The 18,619-nt window shown below is 40.6% G+C and overlaps 2 protein-coding genes across 2 annotated transcripts in view; both read right to left on the bottom strand.

The window, feature by feature from the left end:
• Positions 1-12: 12 nt before the first annotated feature.
• On the bottom strand, positions 13-16,327 carry LOC131983849 (myc-associated zinc finger protein). Its single transcript, XM_059348662.1, has 7 exons — positions 15,375-16,327; positions 13,168-13,315; positions 5,492-5,868; positions 3,331-3,578; positions 1,573-1,636; positions 1,007-1,178; positions 13-338 (listed from the first exon to the last, which is right to left on the bottom strand). Exons 1-7 carry the CDS (start codon positions 15,405-15,407, stop codon positions 13-15), a joined length of 1,368 nt encoding a protein of 455 aa, XP_059204645.1. The 5' UTR covers positions 15,408-16,327.
• A 2,020-nt stretch (positions 16,328-18,347) lies between these two features.
• The window catches only part of cdipt (CDP-diacylglycerol--inositol 3-phosphatidyltransferase (phosphatidylinositol synthase)), an 8,635-nt gene continuing 8,363 nt past the window's right edge, over positions 18,348-18,619 (bottom strand). The window contains exon 6 of the mRNA XM_059348663.1: positions 18,348-18,619. This exon is cut by the window's right edge and continues 2,866 nt beyond it. The gene's annotated coding sequence lies outside the window, so the exon portion shown is untranslated.

Raw genomic sequence — 18,619 nt, 5'->3', positions numbered from 1 at the left:
CCCCCCAGCCTGCTAGCTGTGGGGCTGCGGGGCGATACTGGAGCAGTCAGTTACCAGCAGTCCCACGGCGCTGGCGCTGGACACGGTGACGGCCACACTGGTGGTGCCCACGGGGCCCGCGCTGGTGGGATCGGGCCCGGGATCGCCCTGGTTGGCGTGGGTGCCCATGTGACCCTGGAGCTGTGTCGCCGTCTTGCACTGCACGCCACACAGCTGGCAGAGTAGCACGCCGCCCGCCCCTGTCCCGCCGAAGCCGCCCCGCGCCCCGCCGCTCTCCTTCCACTCCTGACCGTGGTGCTTCTGAGCGTGGACACGCAGGTAGGTGAGTGTGGTGAAGCCTGCAACACACACACACACACACACACACACACACACACACACACATACCTATTATTAACAGCTTCAAAGGAAGTCCCAGGGTAGACTTATTAACATGCAGCAACAACATGCAGCAGGAGCAACATGCAGCAGCAACATGCAGCAACATGCAGCAGCAGCAGCAACATGCAGGAGCAGTAGCAACATGCAGCAGCAAGATGCAGCAGCAACAACATGCAGCAGCAGCAGGATGCAGCAATATGCAGCAGCAACATGAAGCAACATGCAACAGCAGCAGCAACATGCAGCAGCAATATGCAGCAGCAGCAGCAACAACATGCAGCAGCAACATGCAGCAACAGGATGCAGCAGCAGGATGCAGCAGCAACATGCAGAAGCAACAACAACATGCAGCAGCAGGATGCAGCAACATGCAGCAGAAGGATGCAGCAACAACATGCAGCAACATGCAACAGCAGCAACAACATGCAGCAGCAACATGCAGAAGCAACAACAACATGCAGCAGCAGCAGGATGCAGCAACAACATACAGCAACATGCAGCAACATGCAACAGCAACAACAACATGCAGCAGGATGCAGCAGCAACATGCAGCAGCAACATGCAGCAACAACATGCAGCAACATGCAGCAGCAGCAGCAGAGAGCGACCCATGTCGAGGACGTACTGCGGTTGCAGAGGTGGCAGGCGTGGTGCTGTGATTGGTTGTGGACCCTCATGTGGTCGGTGATGTAGGCAGCCGACAGAAGCTTCCCACAGATGTGACACGGCACCTTCTCCTCGTGGCGGACAAGGTGGGCGCGCAGACGGTCCCGGGTGGCAAACGCCGACGTGCACGTCTGTGGTGACACGTAGTGAAACAGGAAACATGAGAAAACAAACAGGACTGGAGGGAAACATTCATTGTGTTTACTACTGTTACTACTGTACTAACCCTAACCCTAACCCTACTGTTTATGGATGAAATGAGCAGATTTAATCTGTTTTTGGTGATTGGAGAGAATAATAGCGGAAAAATCAGCTGTTAAACAGTCAGAGGGCCCACCACCACCTTAAACCAACTCATGTTATAGGATACATGTTTTAATATGTATATAGAATTTAGAAAATAGATATTTTCATCATCTCAGTAAGACAGAGGAGAAAAATAAAGGCAGGAAATGAATGTTCCTTACTGCTTTAGGAACTGTTCCTCCTTTTATTAATTTATTTGAATCAGACAGAAGATTGTACCGTGCATTTGAACGGCCTCTCTGTAGAGTGAACCTGCCGCACGTGGCTGTTGAGATGGTCTGGTCTGAAAACAAACAAACAAACAAAACAAGTTAGTATAAACTACAAGATGGTTCATCTTCACACTAGATTTGACTAGTTTAACTGGTTGTTGATGCTTTTATTTCATCACATAGATTTTATTTCATTTTTTACACAAATAAAACACCAAAATCGGATAAAGCTTTCAGCGCATAAAAGTCAAATTTCTGTGTTTCCAGCTTCTTAAATATGAATGTTTCCTGTTTGTTGTCCTCCTTTTGTGAAGTGAAATGAGCTGTGGACAAAACTAAACATTTAACAACGTTGTCTTGGACATTTTCAACCATTTTATGAACCAAATCAGAGGAAAGAAAATAATCAACAGATGAATTGACGATGAAAATAATCATCATCTGTTAAAAGTTTGTGCAGCTACTTGGTGGGAATAAAACTTTGAAAATCCTCCGAAAGAAACCACAAAAAAAATTATAAACAAGAATGTTTAATGTTTGTTTTAACTGAAATATTTATTTTATTTTATATATATTTCTATTTTATTCTTCATCAGTTTATTTATTATTATTTTTATATGACCTTTGACAATACACTGAAATATTGCTATTATTTTATATTTTTATTTTTTCCCATTACTTATTTATTCATATGGACATTAAGAATAATCTCAATTTCTATATTGTTTTTCATTATTTATTTAAATATTTGTATATATATATATATATATATATATATATATATACATACAAAAAATGTACTCTTCAGTGCAAAATGAGCGTTTATCTTCACAAGATTAAATTGATGCATCAAAACAAATAATCCAACAACATATATAGAATACACAAGCACTAATATAGAGTACTTTTACTTTAGTGACTTTAAGTCTTTGTTGTCACTTTGGTGACTTTGTTTGTTTTAGGGACTCAAGCCATCAACCTGGTGTGATTATGTACATTAAAAGGTTGAGTTGAGCATCAATGAGGCGCTGTAAAGGAGAATCAGCTGTTTAATTATCTGAGGTATACAGTTGCAAGAAAAAGTACGTGAACCCTTTGAAATTACCTAGTTTTCTGCATTAATTTGTCATCAAATGTGATCTGATCTCCATCTAAGTCCAGAGTATAGACTAACACAACGTGCTTAACCTAAAACCACACAAACAATTATAATATTTGTCTTAATTGAATATATCCATTAAACATTCATAGTGATGGTGGAAAAAGGAAATGAACCCTTGATTTAATAACTGGTTGAACCTCCTTTGGCAGCAATAACCTCAACCAAACACTTCTGATAGCTGCTGATCAGACCTGAACACCGTTCAGGAGGAATTTTGGACCATTCTTGCTTTCAGAACTGCTTCAGCTCAGCCACATGGAGAGGATGTCTGGTGTGAATGGCTCTCTGGAGGTCGTTCCACAGCATCTGTTGGATTGAGGTCTGGGCTCCGACTGAACCAATCAGATTTTATTTTTTTAAGTCATCCTGTAGAAGATTTACTTTGATGTTTCAGGTCATTGTCCTGCTGCATCAGCCAACTTCTACTGATCGTCAGCTGGCAGACAGCCATGCTGACATTAACCAGTAGAATACCTTGATAAAATTAGGAATTAATTTCCCCTCAATGATAGTAAGTGGTCCAGGCCCTGAGGCCAAAGGGTTCACATACTATTTCTTCCAACTGTATATGTACGACATGTGTGTGTGTTACCGGAGCCATACCGGGAAAAGGCCTTGGCGCAGTGTGGGCACACGTAGGGTTTCTCCACGCCGCCCTGGTGCGAGCGGACGTGGTAGCTCATGCGGTCTTTCCTCTTGAAGCGCTGCTGGCAGATGGGGCAGGAGTACGGCTTCTCGTCGGAGTGGGACAGACGGTGGCGGTTCAGGTGGTACACGTCTCTGAAGGCCTTCCCGCACGCCTCACACGCATGGTTTTTCCTCACCGGGGGGGTCGGGGTCTGGGGTGGGGTCTGAGGGGCACAAAGAGTCACAACTTTAATACGCAGACATCTGAGAACACACACACACACACACACACACAGATATCTGAGAACTTTCATCTGAAAGAAATCAGAGTAAATATTTATATATGTTTGGTTTTGTCACTTGAATAAATTAATAATAAGGATTAATTATTATGAAAACAGTGGCAGATACATTTTTTGTCGATTAACCCTTTCTAACACATGATACAGCTGATATTTTCTATACATTTCTAAATTTAATTTCTAAATTATAATGCACACTTCTTGTAGGTAAAAATATACAGACATAATCAATTAGATATATTATAAACAATAAATATAAATATAAAATGTAGTCAGGCCACTGAGATGATACTGCATTATTATTATTATGCTGAATTTTCATTTTATATATTTATATATTATTTTCCGTTATTTATTTATTGATATGGACACTGAGAATAAGCTGAATTATGGCTATTATTATTATTATTATTATTTAATTTTCTATAATTGATTAATGTACCTGGACACTGAGAATGAGCTGAATTATTGCTATTATTTTATACATTTTTATGTTATTTTCTATAATTGATGAATGTTAATGGACACTGAGACTAAACTGAATGATTGCCATTATTTTTTTTAAATTTGATTTTCTATAATTGATTTTTATATATGGACATTGAGAACAAGCTGGAATATTGCTATTATTTTATATATTTCTATTTTATTTTTCATTATTTATACATGTATTTATATGCACACTGAGAATAAACTGGAATATTGCTGTTATTTTCTATATTTTTATTTTATTTTTTTATAATGTATTTATATATATATATGGACACTGAGAATAAGCTGAATTTTCATTTTATATATTTATATATTATTTTCCGTTATTTATTTATTGATATGGACACTGAGAATAAGCTGAATTATTGCTATTATTATTATTATTATTTAATTTTCTATAATTGATTAATGTACCTGGACACTGAGAATAAGCTGAATTATTGCTATTATTTTATACATTTTTATGTTATTTTCTATAATTGATGAATGTTAATGGACACTGAGACTAAACTGAATGATTGCCATTTTTTTATTTTTTTTTTATTTTCTATAATTGATTTTTTTATATGGACATTGAGAACAAGCTGGAATATTGCTATTATTTTATATATTTCTATTTTATTTTTCATTATGTATACATGTATTTATATGCACACTGAGAATAAACTGGAATATTGCTGTTATTTTCTATATTTTTATTTTATTTTTTATAATGTATTTATATATATATATATGGACACTGAGAATAAGCTGAATTTTCATTTTATATATTTATATATTATTTTCCGTTATTTATTTATTGATATGGACACTGAGAATAAGCTGAATTATTGCTATTATTTTATACATTTTTATGTTATTTTCTATAATTGATGAATGTTAATGGACACTGAGACTAAACTGAATGATTGCCATTTTTTATTTTTTTTTATTTTCTATAATTGATTTTTATATATGGACATTGAGAATAAGCTGGAATATTGCTATTATTTTATATATTTTTATTTTATTTTCTATAATTTATTATTTCTATGGACACTGATAATAAGCGGAATTATATATATATATATATATATTTTTTTTTATTATTTTTTTATTTTTATTATTATTATTATTTATTTATTTACATGGACATTGAGAACAAGCTATAATTGATGACTGTATATGGACACTGAGAATAAACTGAATTGTTGCTATTATTATTATTATTATTATTATTATTATTATTTTTATATTATCTTCTATAATTGATGACTGTACATGGAAACTGAGAATAAGCTGAATTATTATAATTTTTTAAAATGTTATCTTGTATAATTGATCCATGTATATGGGTAAGCCACCTGCTCCATGTTGCCCACCACCACCACGGCTGCCTGGATGGGTTGAGGCGGCGCAGCCATGGTTACAGTTGCCGGGGCAATGGACACAGACACCGGCTGGCTCTCCTGGCTGGCGAGCTGAGCAGGCGGGGGGAGGACGTCGGTGGCGGGGGGAGGTGGGGGCGGGGCGGCGGGCTGCAGCGGCAGCGTGAGGTGCAGCAGCGACAGAGGAACCGTCTGCTTCTTGCCGCCGTCCTCCTTCTCCCGCGCCGCGCGGTCCTTCATCCTGATGCCCGTGTGCACCGACTGGTGGCGCCGCAGGTTGTAGCTGTTCTTGAACTCCTTGTTGCAGGTGGCGCAGATGTGAGCCGGACGACTCGGCTTCACCAGGGCTTTGACTTACAGACAGACGGCACAGTCAGAGGAGACCAGACCACAAAATATACAGAAATATACAGAAAATATATATAAAATATGATTTCTAGATGAATGAAAAACATACAACAAAATAAAAAAACACCTTTTATCTAAAGTGCAATTTTCAACTTTACTCTACAGTGCAATTATTTGTATTATCTTATATATTTCTATTTTATTTTTCATTATTTTTTATTTATATGGACATTGAGATAAGATGATTTTTTATTTGAAATATTTATTTTTTATTTTTCATTATTATTATTTTTGATAAGGACACAGGGAATAAACTGAAATATTGCTATTATCTTATATATTTCTATTTTATTTTTCATTATTTATTCACTCATATTCATTGTGAATAAGCTGAATTTCTATTTTATTTTTCATAATTTATATGTATATATATATATATATATATATATATATATATATATAAATAAATGTGATGAAACATTTTTTCTATAAATTAAAGCACATAAAGTATATTAAATAGTTAAAATGAGCGTTTATCTTTACAAGATTAACTAAATGCAACAAAACCAATAATCCAACAACATGTGACATTGCCACCCAATTAAATGAATCCTGAGCGTCTGTGTGTGTGAGCCTGCTGCCTGCAGAGTCAGGTGACCTGCTGCAGGAGAGTGAGCTCAGGTGTGCTGCGGGGGAGGGGTGATTGGGAATTGACAAATGCAAGGCCAGGTGAGGAGAACAGGGGGAGAAATCAGTGTGAACAGAGTGAGAAGACAGAGGAAGACAGAACACAGAGACAGACTCAACACACTGGCTAAAAAGCCTATTTGGATTTGTTGAGACGGTCATCGACTTACTGCCTGTGGATACATAGTTGCATGCTGCAGGTCTGTAAGTGGCTGAAGTGTTTTTCCCTTTGGGGGAGTAAAGGCCCTCACCCTTCTTTTTGTTAGTCTCATTGATGCTGGATTGAAACTTTTCCCTGGCTGGAGTGCTGCCTTCTTTCCTTTGCTGGATTATATATTTTTTGGTGGATTACCGTTTGCTGTTTTTTTCACTTGTGGAATACCTCTTTTTTTCGTTGGGGATTATATTTTTTCTTAAAAGTGAACTCAGACTCTTCAGCCTAGATTAAGGCCTTTTTCTGTTATTTTGTACATGCCCTCATTTTGGGATCACCCTTATTTATAAATAAACTCTTTGTTGCTATCAAATAATCTCTAGCCTTTGTATTTTTATAACTGAACGGTCACTCTTTTTTGTGGTAACGTTAATTTGCTGTGTCGGCGTGAATTGTTACAGATGGTGGCCAGTATGGGGACCGTTCAGTTTGGCTAGAGACTACTTTTTTTTTACAAGCATTCTGGTGTTATCGATAGAGTAGCGTCCTCTCCAATGGCGGGCGTAGAACAGGGTGATCTTGAGGAGAGTCTAGATGAGCTGAGTCAGGACAATGCAGCTCAGGAACACTCACCCATCCCCCCCCAGCCTGGACCGTTTGTCACTTTCAGGGAGCCGGTCGCAGAGATCTCATCCCTTTTGAGTGACATGTATTTGGAGGAAGAGGATAACGATGACGAGGGGGAGGAAGGTGTCGATGATGTCTCCCGTCGACCCTCCTTTGACGCCGCGGAGATCACCAACTCCATCCATCTCCTCCAGAGCAGGCTCTTGGACCTCGAGGAAACCAGCAAAGCCGCCAGCGAGAGTGCCGTGAACAGAGAGGTGAGCCTACGGGAGTACGTGGACCAAAAGCTCGAGGCACTGGAGGAAGGGACGAGGCGCAGTATCACTCAGCTGGAACAAGCCGTCGTGAACTGCCTGCTGAGGAGAGATGAAAGGTGGAGAAGACAGCTGAGTAAAGTCAGGGCTACAAGTTCTCCTCAAGTGCCACGCACAGCTCCTCGGTGGTCCGGTGACTTCAGTGAGATACCCCAGGACTCTACAGCAGCCTCTTCTTCTCAGTCGGCGTATGCAAAGCCACCTGTCCGGATTGAGTTTCCATCCTTCGGGGAAGACAGAGATGCAACAGAGGTCATCAATTTTGTGGAGCAGTGTGAGAACTTTTTATCCCTGCGGCCCCTTTCTGATTCTGCACTCATGGCCTCCTTTTCTGCAGTGCTCACTGGTCCAGCTAGGAGCTGGTGGGTGGCTGAAAAGTCCAGGGTGAAAAACTGGAGAGACTTTAAACAAGCATTTCTAAGTGCTTTTCTACCAACTGACTATATGACTGAGGTGGAGGAGAAGCTGAGGTCCTTGGTCCAGACTCCTGACCAGTGTTTAAGAGACTTTGCTTATGATTACAGAGCATTGTGTCTAAAGTGGAAGCCTGACATGGCCGAATCAGAGATGGTTCGAAGAATAATGAACAATTGCAATCCTTCTCTGGTCAGCAGCTTACGCGGAACCTGTCACACCGTGGAGCAGCTGGTCAAGGTGGGCTCCATGGTAGAAAGAGACTGGGCAGCCAAAAAAGACTATTGGGCCAAAGTGCACAGCCAGAAACCACCCGAGAAGCAAAAAGTGAAAAAAACAAGCCAGAGACTCAGAGACGGACATGATAGTCCATCCCCTGGCCCATCCTTCCACATGGCCATGGCTGATGCCGAGCTTCCACATCTCCTCGTGGTACCGATGGAGATCAGGGGTCGGACCGGTGAGGCAATTGTTGACACTGGCAGCACCTATACCCTGATGCAGCAGAGCCTGTGGGCGCAACTGGCCAGACCAGGAGAGAAGCTGAATACGGCTGCGAACCAGCCCTTTGCCCTGGCGGATGGAAAGGCCCACATGCCTCTGGGACTGGTAAAGTTGGCATTCGTGTGGCATGGCTCGGTCTGGACTTCTGACACTTACATCATGGATGACAGTCACCTGGCTTTCCCCTTAATCCTGGGCCTAAACCTCCTGCAGCAGACAGGCGTTCAGATCAGCGTTGCAGCAAGGACTTATGGATTTAAATTACGAGGGAAGACGACTCAGTTTTCGTTCCTTCGTCGGGGGTTGGGCCAGTTCTCCTGGAAGGCCCGGCCCGCCAGCAACAGCCTGTACGTTGCTATCCCCTCCTGTCCGCCGTCAGAGCCCTCGACGAATCTTATGCAAGAAGTGCTAGACCTGCCAGGTGAGGTGACGCTGCTGCTACGGAAATGGACCTCCTTGTCATCAGACAAAGTCGGCAGGACCAGTGTCTTGAAACATGCAATCCATACGGTTGATACCATTCCTGTGCGGTCCCGAGCATATAGAGTCTCCCCTCAGAAAAAGGAGCTCATTAAGGAACATCTGGATAAGATGCTTGCTGATGACATTATTGAGCCCTGTCATTCTTCCTGGGGAGCCCCTGTGGTCATGGTGTTGGCGCCAGGTCGGTCTCCTCGCTTTTGTGTGGACTTTCGAGGGCTGAATGCCAAAACGCCCATGGATGCGTACCCTATGCCTTTAATCCATGACATCCTGGAGTCTCTGCACGGTGCGGAGTGTTTTAGCACGCTGGACCTCAAATCTGGCTACTGGCAAGTGGAGATGGAGGAGGAGAGCAAAGACAAGACTGCGGTTGTGACTCCCTTCGGCCTCTTCCGTTTCAAGGTGATGCCTTTTGGGCTGAAGAACGCTGGTGCAACATTCCAGCGGCTGATGGAGAGGGTCCTGGGTGACCTACGAGGGGTCATCTGCTTCGTATACATCGATGATGTTATTGTCTATTCTCCCAGCCGCCAGCAACATGTCAGGGACCTCGAAGCCGTGTTCAGCAGGCTCCACCAAGCCAACCTCACCCTGAACCTGAAGAAGTGCAACTTCTTTAGATCACAGCTCAAGTTCCTGGGCCATGTTGTCTCCAAGGCCGGAGTCGAGATTGATTCAGACAAAACAGCAGCCGTGACCAACTATCCCCCCCCTACCTGCATCACGTCTCTCAAGCGATTCCTGGGTCTTGTGGGGTGGTACCACAAGTTCATTCCACACTTCTCTGAGATGGCTGCCCCCCTGAACCGTCTGCAGCGCAAAGGTGAACGATGGGAATGGACAGAGGAGTGCCAGCTGGCCATGGAGAGACTGAAGTCTGCCTTGATGAAGCCGCCGGTTTTGTCACAACCCGACCTCTCTCTTCCGTTTCAAGTCCACACGGACGCCAGTTCTGTCGGAGTGGGGGCTGTTCTGACCCAGGCTTCGGCAGAGGGAGACAGAGTCATCGCCTATGCCTCCCGCAGCCTAAGAGGGGCGGAGCTCAACTACTCAACCTCAGAGAAAGAGTGTCTGGCGGTGGTCTGGGCTGTGGAGAAGTGGGAGCACTATTTGGAGGGTGTCCCGTTCGAGGTCTACACTGACCATGCAGCCCTAGCATGGGCATTCAATGCGCCCAAAACCACCTCCAGGCTGACACGATGGACACTGAGACTTCAGCGGTTCCAGTTTCAGGTGTGTTACCGCAAGGGATGCACAAACGCAGTGCCAGATGCTCTCTCTAGAGCTGTGGCTGTGGACAGTGAAGGTGTGATGGCTGCCTGTGTACCCTCCAAGACTGGGCCCTTTTCTCTGGATCTTCCAGCAACACTGGATGAGGTTGCCCTTGCCCAAAAAAGTGACAACACTTTGATAGATTGGAGAAGTGAAGCTGGAAAGGGAGGCCAGAAATTGGACAGGATTGGATGGGAATTGCAACAAGATCTCCTGTACCGCACTGTACCTACAGTGGGCGATGGGAAGAAATATCAACTCGTGGTCCCAAAATCCCTGATCAACCGTTTCCTCCAGTACTTCCATGACAGCCCACTGGGGGGTCACCTGGGCCGCATGAAGACTCTTTTGCGACTGCTTGAGGTAGCATGGTGGCCGTCAGTGAGGACAGACGTATGGCAGCATGTCAAAGAATGCATCACCTGCCAGAAAGTTAAACCCGAGAATGTGAAACCTGCAGGGTACCTACAATCCACGGTTGTGGAGGAACCGGGGGAGATGCTGGGAGTGGATCTCATGGGACCTTTGCCAAGGAGCAAGAAAGGTCATGTGTTTCTGCTGGTGTTGGTGGACTACTACACCAAGTGGGTGGAGCTTTTCCCACTGAGAGATAGCAAAGCCCCCAAACTCTGCCAGATCCTCAGGGATGAAATCTTCACCAGGTGGGGAGTTCCAAAGTTTGTGCTTTCCGACCGTGGGCCCCAATTCACCAGCCAGCTGCTCTCAGAGCTGTGCAAAAGATGGGGAGTGATCCAGAAACTGACTACCAGCTACCACCCCCAGACTAACCTCACTGAAAGAGTCAACCGAACATTGAAAACCATGATGGCCTCTTTCGTCAGAGACAACCACCGAGACTGGGATAAGTGGCTCCCGGAGTTCAGGTTTGCGATTAACAGCGCCAAGCACGAGACGACGGGCCACTCACCCTCTGAACTCATGATGGGGAGAACTCTCAAAGGTCCTCTGGAGAGGCTCATCCAGGCTCCTACTCCCTCTCATCCTCAGTACACTTTGTTGGAGCGACAGCAAAACCTCAAGCAGGAGGTCAGCCGGAGAGTAGGGGAGGCCCAAGCCAGACAAGCCAGATATTACAATACCCGCAGGAGAGTTGCGCAATATTCTGTGGGAGATCTGGTCTGGGTCAGGGCTCACCCTCTGTCCAAGGCCTCTGAGTGTTTTTCGGCCAAGTTAGCCCCTCGGTGGTCAGGCCCAGCTCAGATCAAGAAAAGGCTGGGCCCAGTGAACTACAGGGTTGCGTGGCTAGACAACCGAGACAGACAGGACACAATCAATGTGGTGAATGTTAAGCCCTATTACGGAGCTTCGCCCCTGATACCGCCGGCAGGGGGGGGGGGGGGGACTGTGACATTGCCACCCAATTAAATGAATCCTGAGCGTCTGTGTGTGTGAGCCTGCTGCCTGCAGAGTCAGGTGACCTGCTGCAGGAGAGTGAGCTCAGGTGTGCTGCGGGGGAGGGGTGATTGGGAATTGACAAATGCAAGGCCAGGTGAGGAGAACAGGGGGAGAAATCAGTGTGAACAGAGTGAGAAGACAGAGGAAGACAGAACACAGAGACAGACTCAACACACTGGCTAAAAAGCCTATTTGGATTTGTTGAGACGGTCATCGACTTACTGCCTGTGGATACATAGTTGCATGCTGCAGGTCTGTAAGTGGCTGAAGTGTTTTTCCCTTTGGGGGAGTAAAGGCCCTCACCCTTCTTTTTGTTAGTCTCATTGATGCTGGATTGAAACTTTTCCCTGGCTGGAGTGCTGCCTTCTTTCCTTTGCTGGATTATATATTTTTTGGTGGATTACCGTTTGCTGTTTTTTTCACTTGTGGAATACCTCTTTTTTTCGTTGGGGATTATATTTTTTCTTAAAAGTGAACTCAGACTCTTCAGCCTAGATTAAGGCCTTTTTCTGTTATTTTGTACATGCCCTCATTTTGGGATCACCCTTATTTATAAATAAACTCTTTGTTGCTATCAAATAATCTCTAGCCTTTGTATTTTTATAACTGAACGGTCACTCTTTTTTGTGGTAACGTTAATTTGCTGTGTCGGCGTGAATTGTTACAAACATTTAAAGAATAAATGAAACAATCTGAGTACTTTTACTTTAGTGACTTTAAGTACATTTAGTTTCTGTAACTTCAGGAAGTTTTGAATGATTTGACGTCAGCAATTAGGAATGATTTATCATATAAAAATATATCTGTGTTATCATTATTATTATTATTACTAATACTACCAGTTTAATTTGACTGAATATTTATTTTTGTGCAGGATGAGTCATCAAACATTTGAAACAGTTTCACTTGGTTTCACACGAAGAGAAAAAAAGGGGATTTTGATGTTGAAACAATGATTTTTGACATTTTTTTTAGTTTTATTGTAATTTTTTCTGTCTTCCACTATGTTTTTTATCTCTTGCCTGTAAAGCACTTTGTAACTTTGTTAAGAAAAGTGCTATACAAATAAAGTTTATATAAAGTTTTTATATATATATATATAGATATATATCAAGAGATTATTGTCTGTTAACACAGGAGCACAAAAAAGTATCTTTAATTTTCCCGGGACTTTAATAATCTGCATTTTTCTTTCTACGTGCAAATTTGGTGCTTTCTTTTAATTCCAAATGGGTATTTTACATATTGTTTTTAACGCTTGCTGCTTCTCTCTGCAGACCTTTGGATCCTTTATGTTCAACATGTTCTGTACAGACTGAATGAAGCAGTAACATGAACTTCCTCTGTGCTTTTCTTCCTGAACATGTTCACATCACAAAGCCGTGCTCCAGATACCTCGTCCTGACCCCCCCGCCCCCCGCCCCCCTCCTCACCGGGCAGCGGCTCCTCACTGAGCGCCGCCGTGTCGACGGTGGACGGCGGCGTGGCGATGTCGGCCGGAGGACTCTGTGTGACGCCGCTGAGCTCCGGCAGCATCTCTGACTGGAGCGGAGTCTCAGGCTGAGACTGAGCTGACGGAGTCTGCAGAGACACACACACAGACAGACACACAGACTCTGGTTACCGGGCAGAATCCAAAGGGTTAACAGAGTTATTGATCCCAGGATTAGAGAAATAAATAAAGCTTCTGTATCCTCTCTGTGATCTTTGAAAAAAATTTTTTACCATTATTTAATTATTCATTTATATGGACATTGAGAAGAAGTTGAATTTTAAATTTTATATATATATATATATATATATATATATATATATAAAACTGCCTCTGACACTTTAAAGTTAATGTGTGTCTGAATGTGGAGGCAGAAAAATAAAAAATGTTTTTTAATCTTAAAAATAAAACCAATTGTAATCCTTATATAGAATATTAATTAAACTTGATTTGCAAAACATTTTGCAGATTAGAAATTAAGTGTCTGAATATTTGCAGAATTTTAAACGTTTATTAAGAAGCGCTTATTAAGCCTGTAAGTATTTTAATACTAAATAAGTTCAACTTTTAATGCTGTTCACACGTTACTACACTGCTGTCTATATCTGAACTGAACATGCAATAAATTTGTAAATTAAATAAAAAATATAATCAATATTATTATGTATTGCACCCAATCCCCCATGCATATCTGATTTTTTACGATTTTATGTCTTTATTTTTTTTCACATATCTTTATTGAATAAAGTTGAACAATAGTTTTAACTGTATGTTTTACTCTGAAAACAACAATAAAAAGATAACACCACTTATTCGCCAAAAAGTATTTTATTACTAAGAATTTAAACTTTTCATGCTATTTTTTTCCACTAAAGTTCTCAGAGCTACACTATATTTGTGTTGTCTCTATATTTGAACTGAACCTGCAATAAATTTGTAAAACATCCATTTTATTCCAATTTTTTGTTTTATTTTATTTATGCATTTTAGTTTTTCTTCCATACATAACTTCTTAACGCCTGTACTTAAAATACTTCTTCATTTCTTCATGCATGTTTCACTCTGAAAACCCAATAAAAAGTTTAAACAACAACAACAACAACAAGTAGTGGATTACATGGAAATGAGAATGATAAATATTTGCGTACTGTAATTTAACGCTCTCTGAATATTTGCAGTATTTTATTTGTTCAGAAGAATGGAGAATAAAACTAAACTTAGAAGTACATATTTTTTATTTATTTATGCATTTGAGTTTTTAGTTGTAAATTTGTCCTGAGGCATGTTTAATCATCCAAAAGTGTCAGAGAATAAAAAATCCCAATAAACATTGTTTATATTTCATTAATAACTCCATTACTAACCATCTCAGTCAGTGCAGTGGTGTTCTTTACCTCTCAGAGATCAGGTTCAATTAGAATTCACTCGTTTTTCATAAAAAATGCATGCTAAAAAAATGTTTCAATGTACATTGGAATGACCTACAAATACAATGGTTTTACATGACACTGATTTTTAAAAAACGATATTTTACATTTTAATTTTTTTTCTTTTCATGAAAAAAATACTTTAAAAATTGAAAAAAAAGATTTTTAAACTTTGAAATGGGTCAATTTGACCTGCAACATAACAGGAGGCTTCACCCTTTGATGCACAACATGGGTGAAAAATGACCCACATTCATTTCCCATGTTATTTCATGCTGGCTGTGTATTTCTTTGCTCTATCTTTCAAATCAATTTCTTTTATGATTGAATATTCAAAGTATTCTTTGAATATCTTGTTGATCATTATTTCCATTTTTCCCTTCATACTTTATGAAGAAAAATGTTTTCCTCAAGTTAATTGAGCAAAAGCTGAAAAACTCAATAATGATTTATTGCAAAAAGATATCGAACATAAAAACGCAGTCGGGTCACTTTAGCCTCATGTTGTGCATCAAAGGGTTAAAGCAGGTTTAAAGGTCTGATAGGAGTATGTTTGGGTGACCCCTGACCCCTCTGTGACCCCCCTCCTCCTCTAACCCCCTGCAGGAATCTCAGACCCCCCTCCCCCTCCCCCCCCTCCCATCATCACCTCCTTCTCCTCCTCCTCCTCCTCCCTAAATAAACCCTCCACCACCAGCCGCTGCAGCATTAATGGTCCTACCTGAAAGAGGAAGTTGCTCCAGGAGGTGTCCATGGTGCAGCCGGCCGGGGAGCGGAGCGGGGGGAGCGGGGAGGGTGGAGGGAGCAGCCGGGAGAGACGCTCCGACTGCGGCTATGAAAACAAAACCCGCGGCCTGTTCCTCCACCTGCTCGGTTAATTAATGCGAAATAAATAATGACACCGGGCGATGTTCGGCTCAGATCGGCTGATACTTATTGGTGTTAATATGTAAATCTGGAAAGACTTTTTAATATAAATGCGACAAGATGGTTCATGCTTGCTTTAATGGTGCATTTTTTAATATTTGCTTATGTCTACTGGAATAAAATGATGAATTGCATGCAAAAATAGAGATTATTTTTAATAGAGAAGAGGATGTTGTGCTAGTAATCATAGCAGCTGTTGTTGTTTTTTTTGTTTTGTTTTTTGCGGTAGCTCCGGAGGAAGGCCGCAGCGTCGCTCCCGAGCCTCGGCGTTGCGTGCAGCTCGTCCCCGAGCTAGAGCGCTCCCGGTCGGCCTCGGTGCGTGGCTCCGCCTCGGTGTTTCACTCGGCAGGGTGACATCTTTCTCTTTTTTTCAAACTCTCTCTCCCTCTCTCTCGCCCTCCCTCCCTCTCGCGCTTTTCTTCCTTTTCTTTTTTTATCGCTCCTTCACCCCCTCTGTCCCTCTCCGCTTTAAAGGGAAAGTATTCCGATGCGCCCCTCCTCACGGACCCGGGCCGCGGCTCGTCCCGGTCCGTCCCTCTCGCCCCCGCCGCCGCCGCCACCGCGTCTTCACGGTAGGCCGACAAATAATGAAATCCGACATTTATAGGAGCCCGCTCGGCCCGCTCATCCGCCCCGCACCGGCTCACACACTCCGCTTCTTATGTTAAAAAAAATAAAAACAAACCGCCAGCCGCCGCGGACCGCTCTCCGCTAAAATGGTGTCTGGGTGACTAAAACAGGCTTTTTCCTCCAGCAGCATCTTAAAGGTAACGATGCGCGCAAGTGCAACAGCTGGATCCCGTTCAGCTCCGGACCCTGGTCTGCAAAAACAACATTTAACACACGATCGCTTTAAACTCGTAATATCAACCATAATAAACACAACCAATGATGTTTTTCCATTCAGTTAGAAGCACTCATGAATTCGGCATGTCTCTTATACAATAATTAGTATTTTATTGCTAAACAATGTAAACTTTTAATGCTATTTTCCCCACAAAAGTAGACTGTTATACAAAACCAAGAACTTGCAAGAAATAAATGAATCAATAAATGCATAATCCTTCTTCCCTTTTCACGCTGAAAACCACAATAAAAAGTTGCAAAAATTGAAGTAAACATTAGGATATTAGATTCAAAGTTCACTGCTTGCTCTGAATGTATAAATATTCCCATAATAAACAGAACCAATGATGTTTTTCCATTCAGTTAGACCCACTCATGAATTCGGCATGTCTCTTATACACTAATTAGTATTTATTGCTACAAAAAATATAAACCACAAAAGTAGACTATGCCATGCAAAACTGAACTTGCATGAAATAAATAAATTAATCAATACATAATTTATTTATTTTTTGATTAAAAAAAATACTTCCTTCCATGTTTCACGCTGAAAACCACAATCAAATTTTAAAAAATAAAACATTAAAATAAAAATAAGGATATTATATTCAAAATTCACTGCATGCTTTAAATTCATATATTTTTCCCATAATAAACAGAACAAATTATGTTTTTCCAGTCAGTATGAACCATCGACATGTCTCTCATACGACAGTTAGTATTTTATTAGTAAAAAATGTTAACTTTTAATGCTATTTTTTCCACAACAGTGTTATGCCAAACTGAACTTGCAAGAAATATATGAATCAATAAATGCACAATAATAATTTTATTTGACGCTGAAAACCACAATAAAAAGTTGCAAAAAAATCTAGGATATAATATTCAAAATTCACTGCATGCTTGCTTTAAATTAATAATAATTCCAATAATAAACAGAACCAATGATGTTTTACCATTCATTAAGAAGCACTCGTGAGTTTTATTACCAAGAAATGTAAACTTGTAATGCTATTTTTTCCACAAAAGTAGACCATGCCAAAATGAACATGTAAGAAATAAATGAATTAATAAATACATATTACTTCTTCCATTTTCATGCTGAAAACCACAATAAAAAAAGTTGCAAATACTTTTATTATTATTAAACATTAGGATATAATATTTAGGATTCACTGCATGCCTGCTTTAAATTCACAAAAGTAGACCATGACATGACACTTCTTAATACTTCTTCCCTTCATGTTTACTCTTAAAACATAGCAAACAAAACCTGCCTCTAATATATAAAGAAGTGATTTAATATTATTTATTTAATCTGTAAAATATATTGTAAAATGTAGATTCCATTCAGGAAGTATTTCATTACCATAAAATGAAAAATGAAAATGTATTTCCCAGTAATAATAAACATTTGTGTCCTGTAAATTAACTTTACTTTAGACTAATTAACTCTACTTAACTTTAACTCTGCAGGTTTCTCCAAATATTTGAAGTATTTAAAAAGCTCATAAAGACGAAGAAAAAAATAATTTAATCACCAAGAAATTCTGAAAAGTGAAAAATAATTGTCAACCAAAAATGTTTTTTTAAATCTTCTTTATTATTATTATTATTATTTTTTTTTTACAGTAAATTGAAACCAGCTGCACTCATTACTACACAATAAATCTCTAGATATAATTTTAAACTCGGCTCTGCTGATATAAATTTGTGTTTAAATAATACAAATAATAATAATAATACATTCTGGAAAACAAGTTCCACCCAAAACAAATCTCTATATTTGGACACTTTTAACGGAAACATTCAGCAGTGAAACAGTTAAAATACTTTATGTAACGTCATCATTTTGTTTGTTTCTAACACGTCTCGTCTTCTACAACAAAAAAACATCACACATGTAAAAAAAACAACCAAAAAAAAAGCACAAACTGACCAGCTTCCCTCAGACTGTCACCATTCAACCAATACCAAAATATCAGATCATATAATATAATATAAGATAATAAAGCATGAATATGAGGGTAAAACCGGAGCGGCTCGGAAGTTACAGGAGGAATATTTATCTGCTTTTTATTCAAAGGTTCACTTTTTAAAGTTGTCTGCAGATAAAGTGAACAAAGCTTCGAGTTCAGGGTGACAAGCTCATCATAAATAAATAAAAATAACAATTAAAACAAAATATATCAG

This window comes from Centropristis striata, chromosome 13, assembly GCF_030273125.1.
Source record: "Centropristis striata isolate RG_2023a ecotype Rhode Island chromosome 13, C.striata_1.0, whole genome shotgun sequence".
NCBI lineage: Eukaryota > Metazoa > Chordata > Actinopteri > Perciformes > Serranidae > Centropristis > Centropristis striata.
This window is presented reverse-complemented; position numbering and strand designations above follow the sequence as displayed.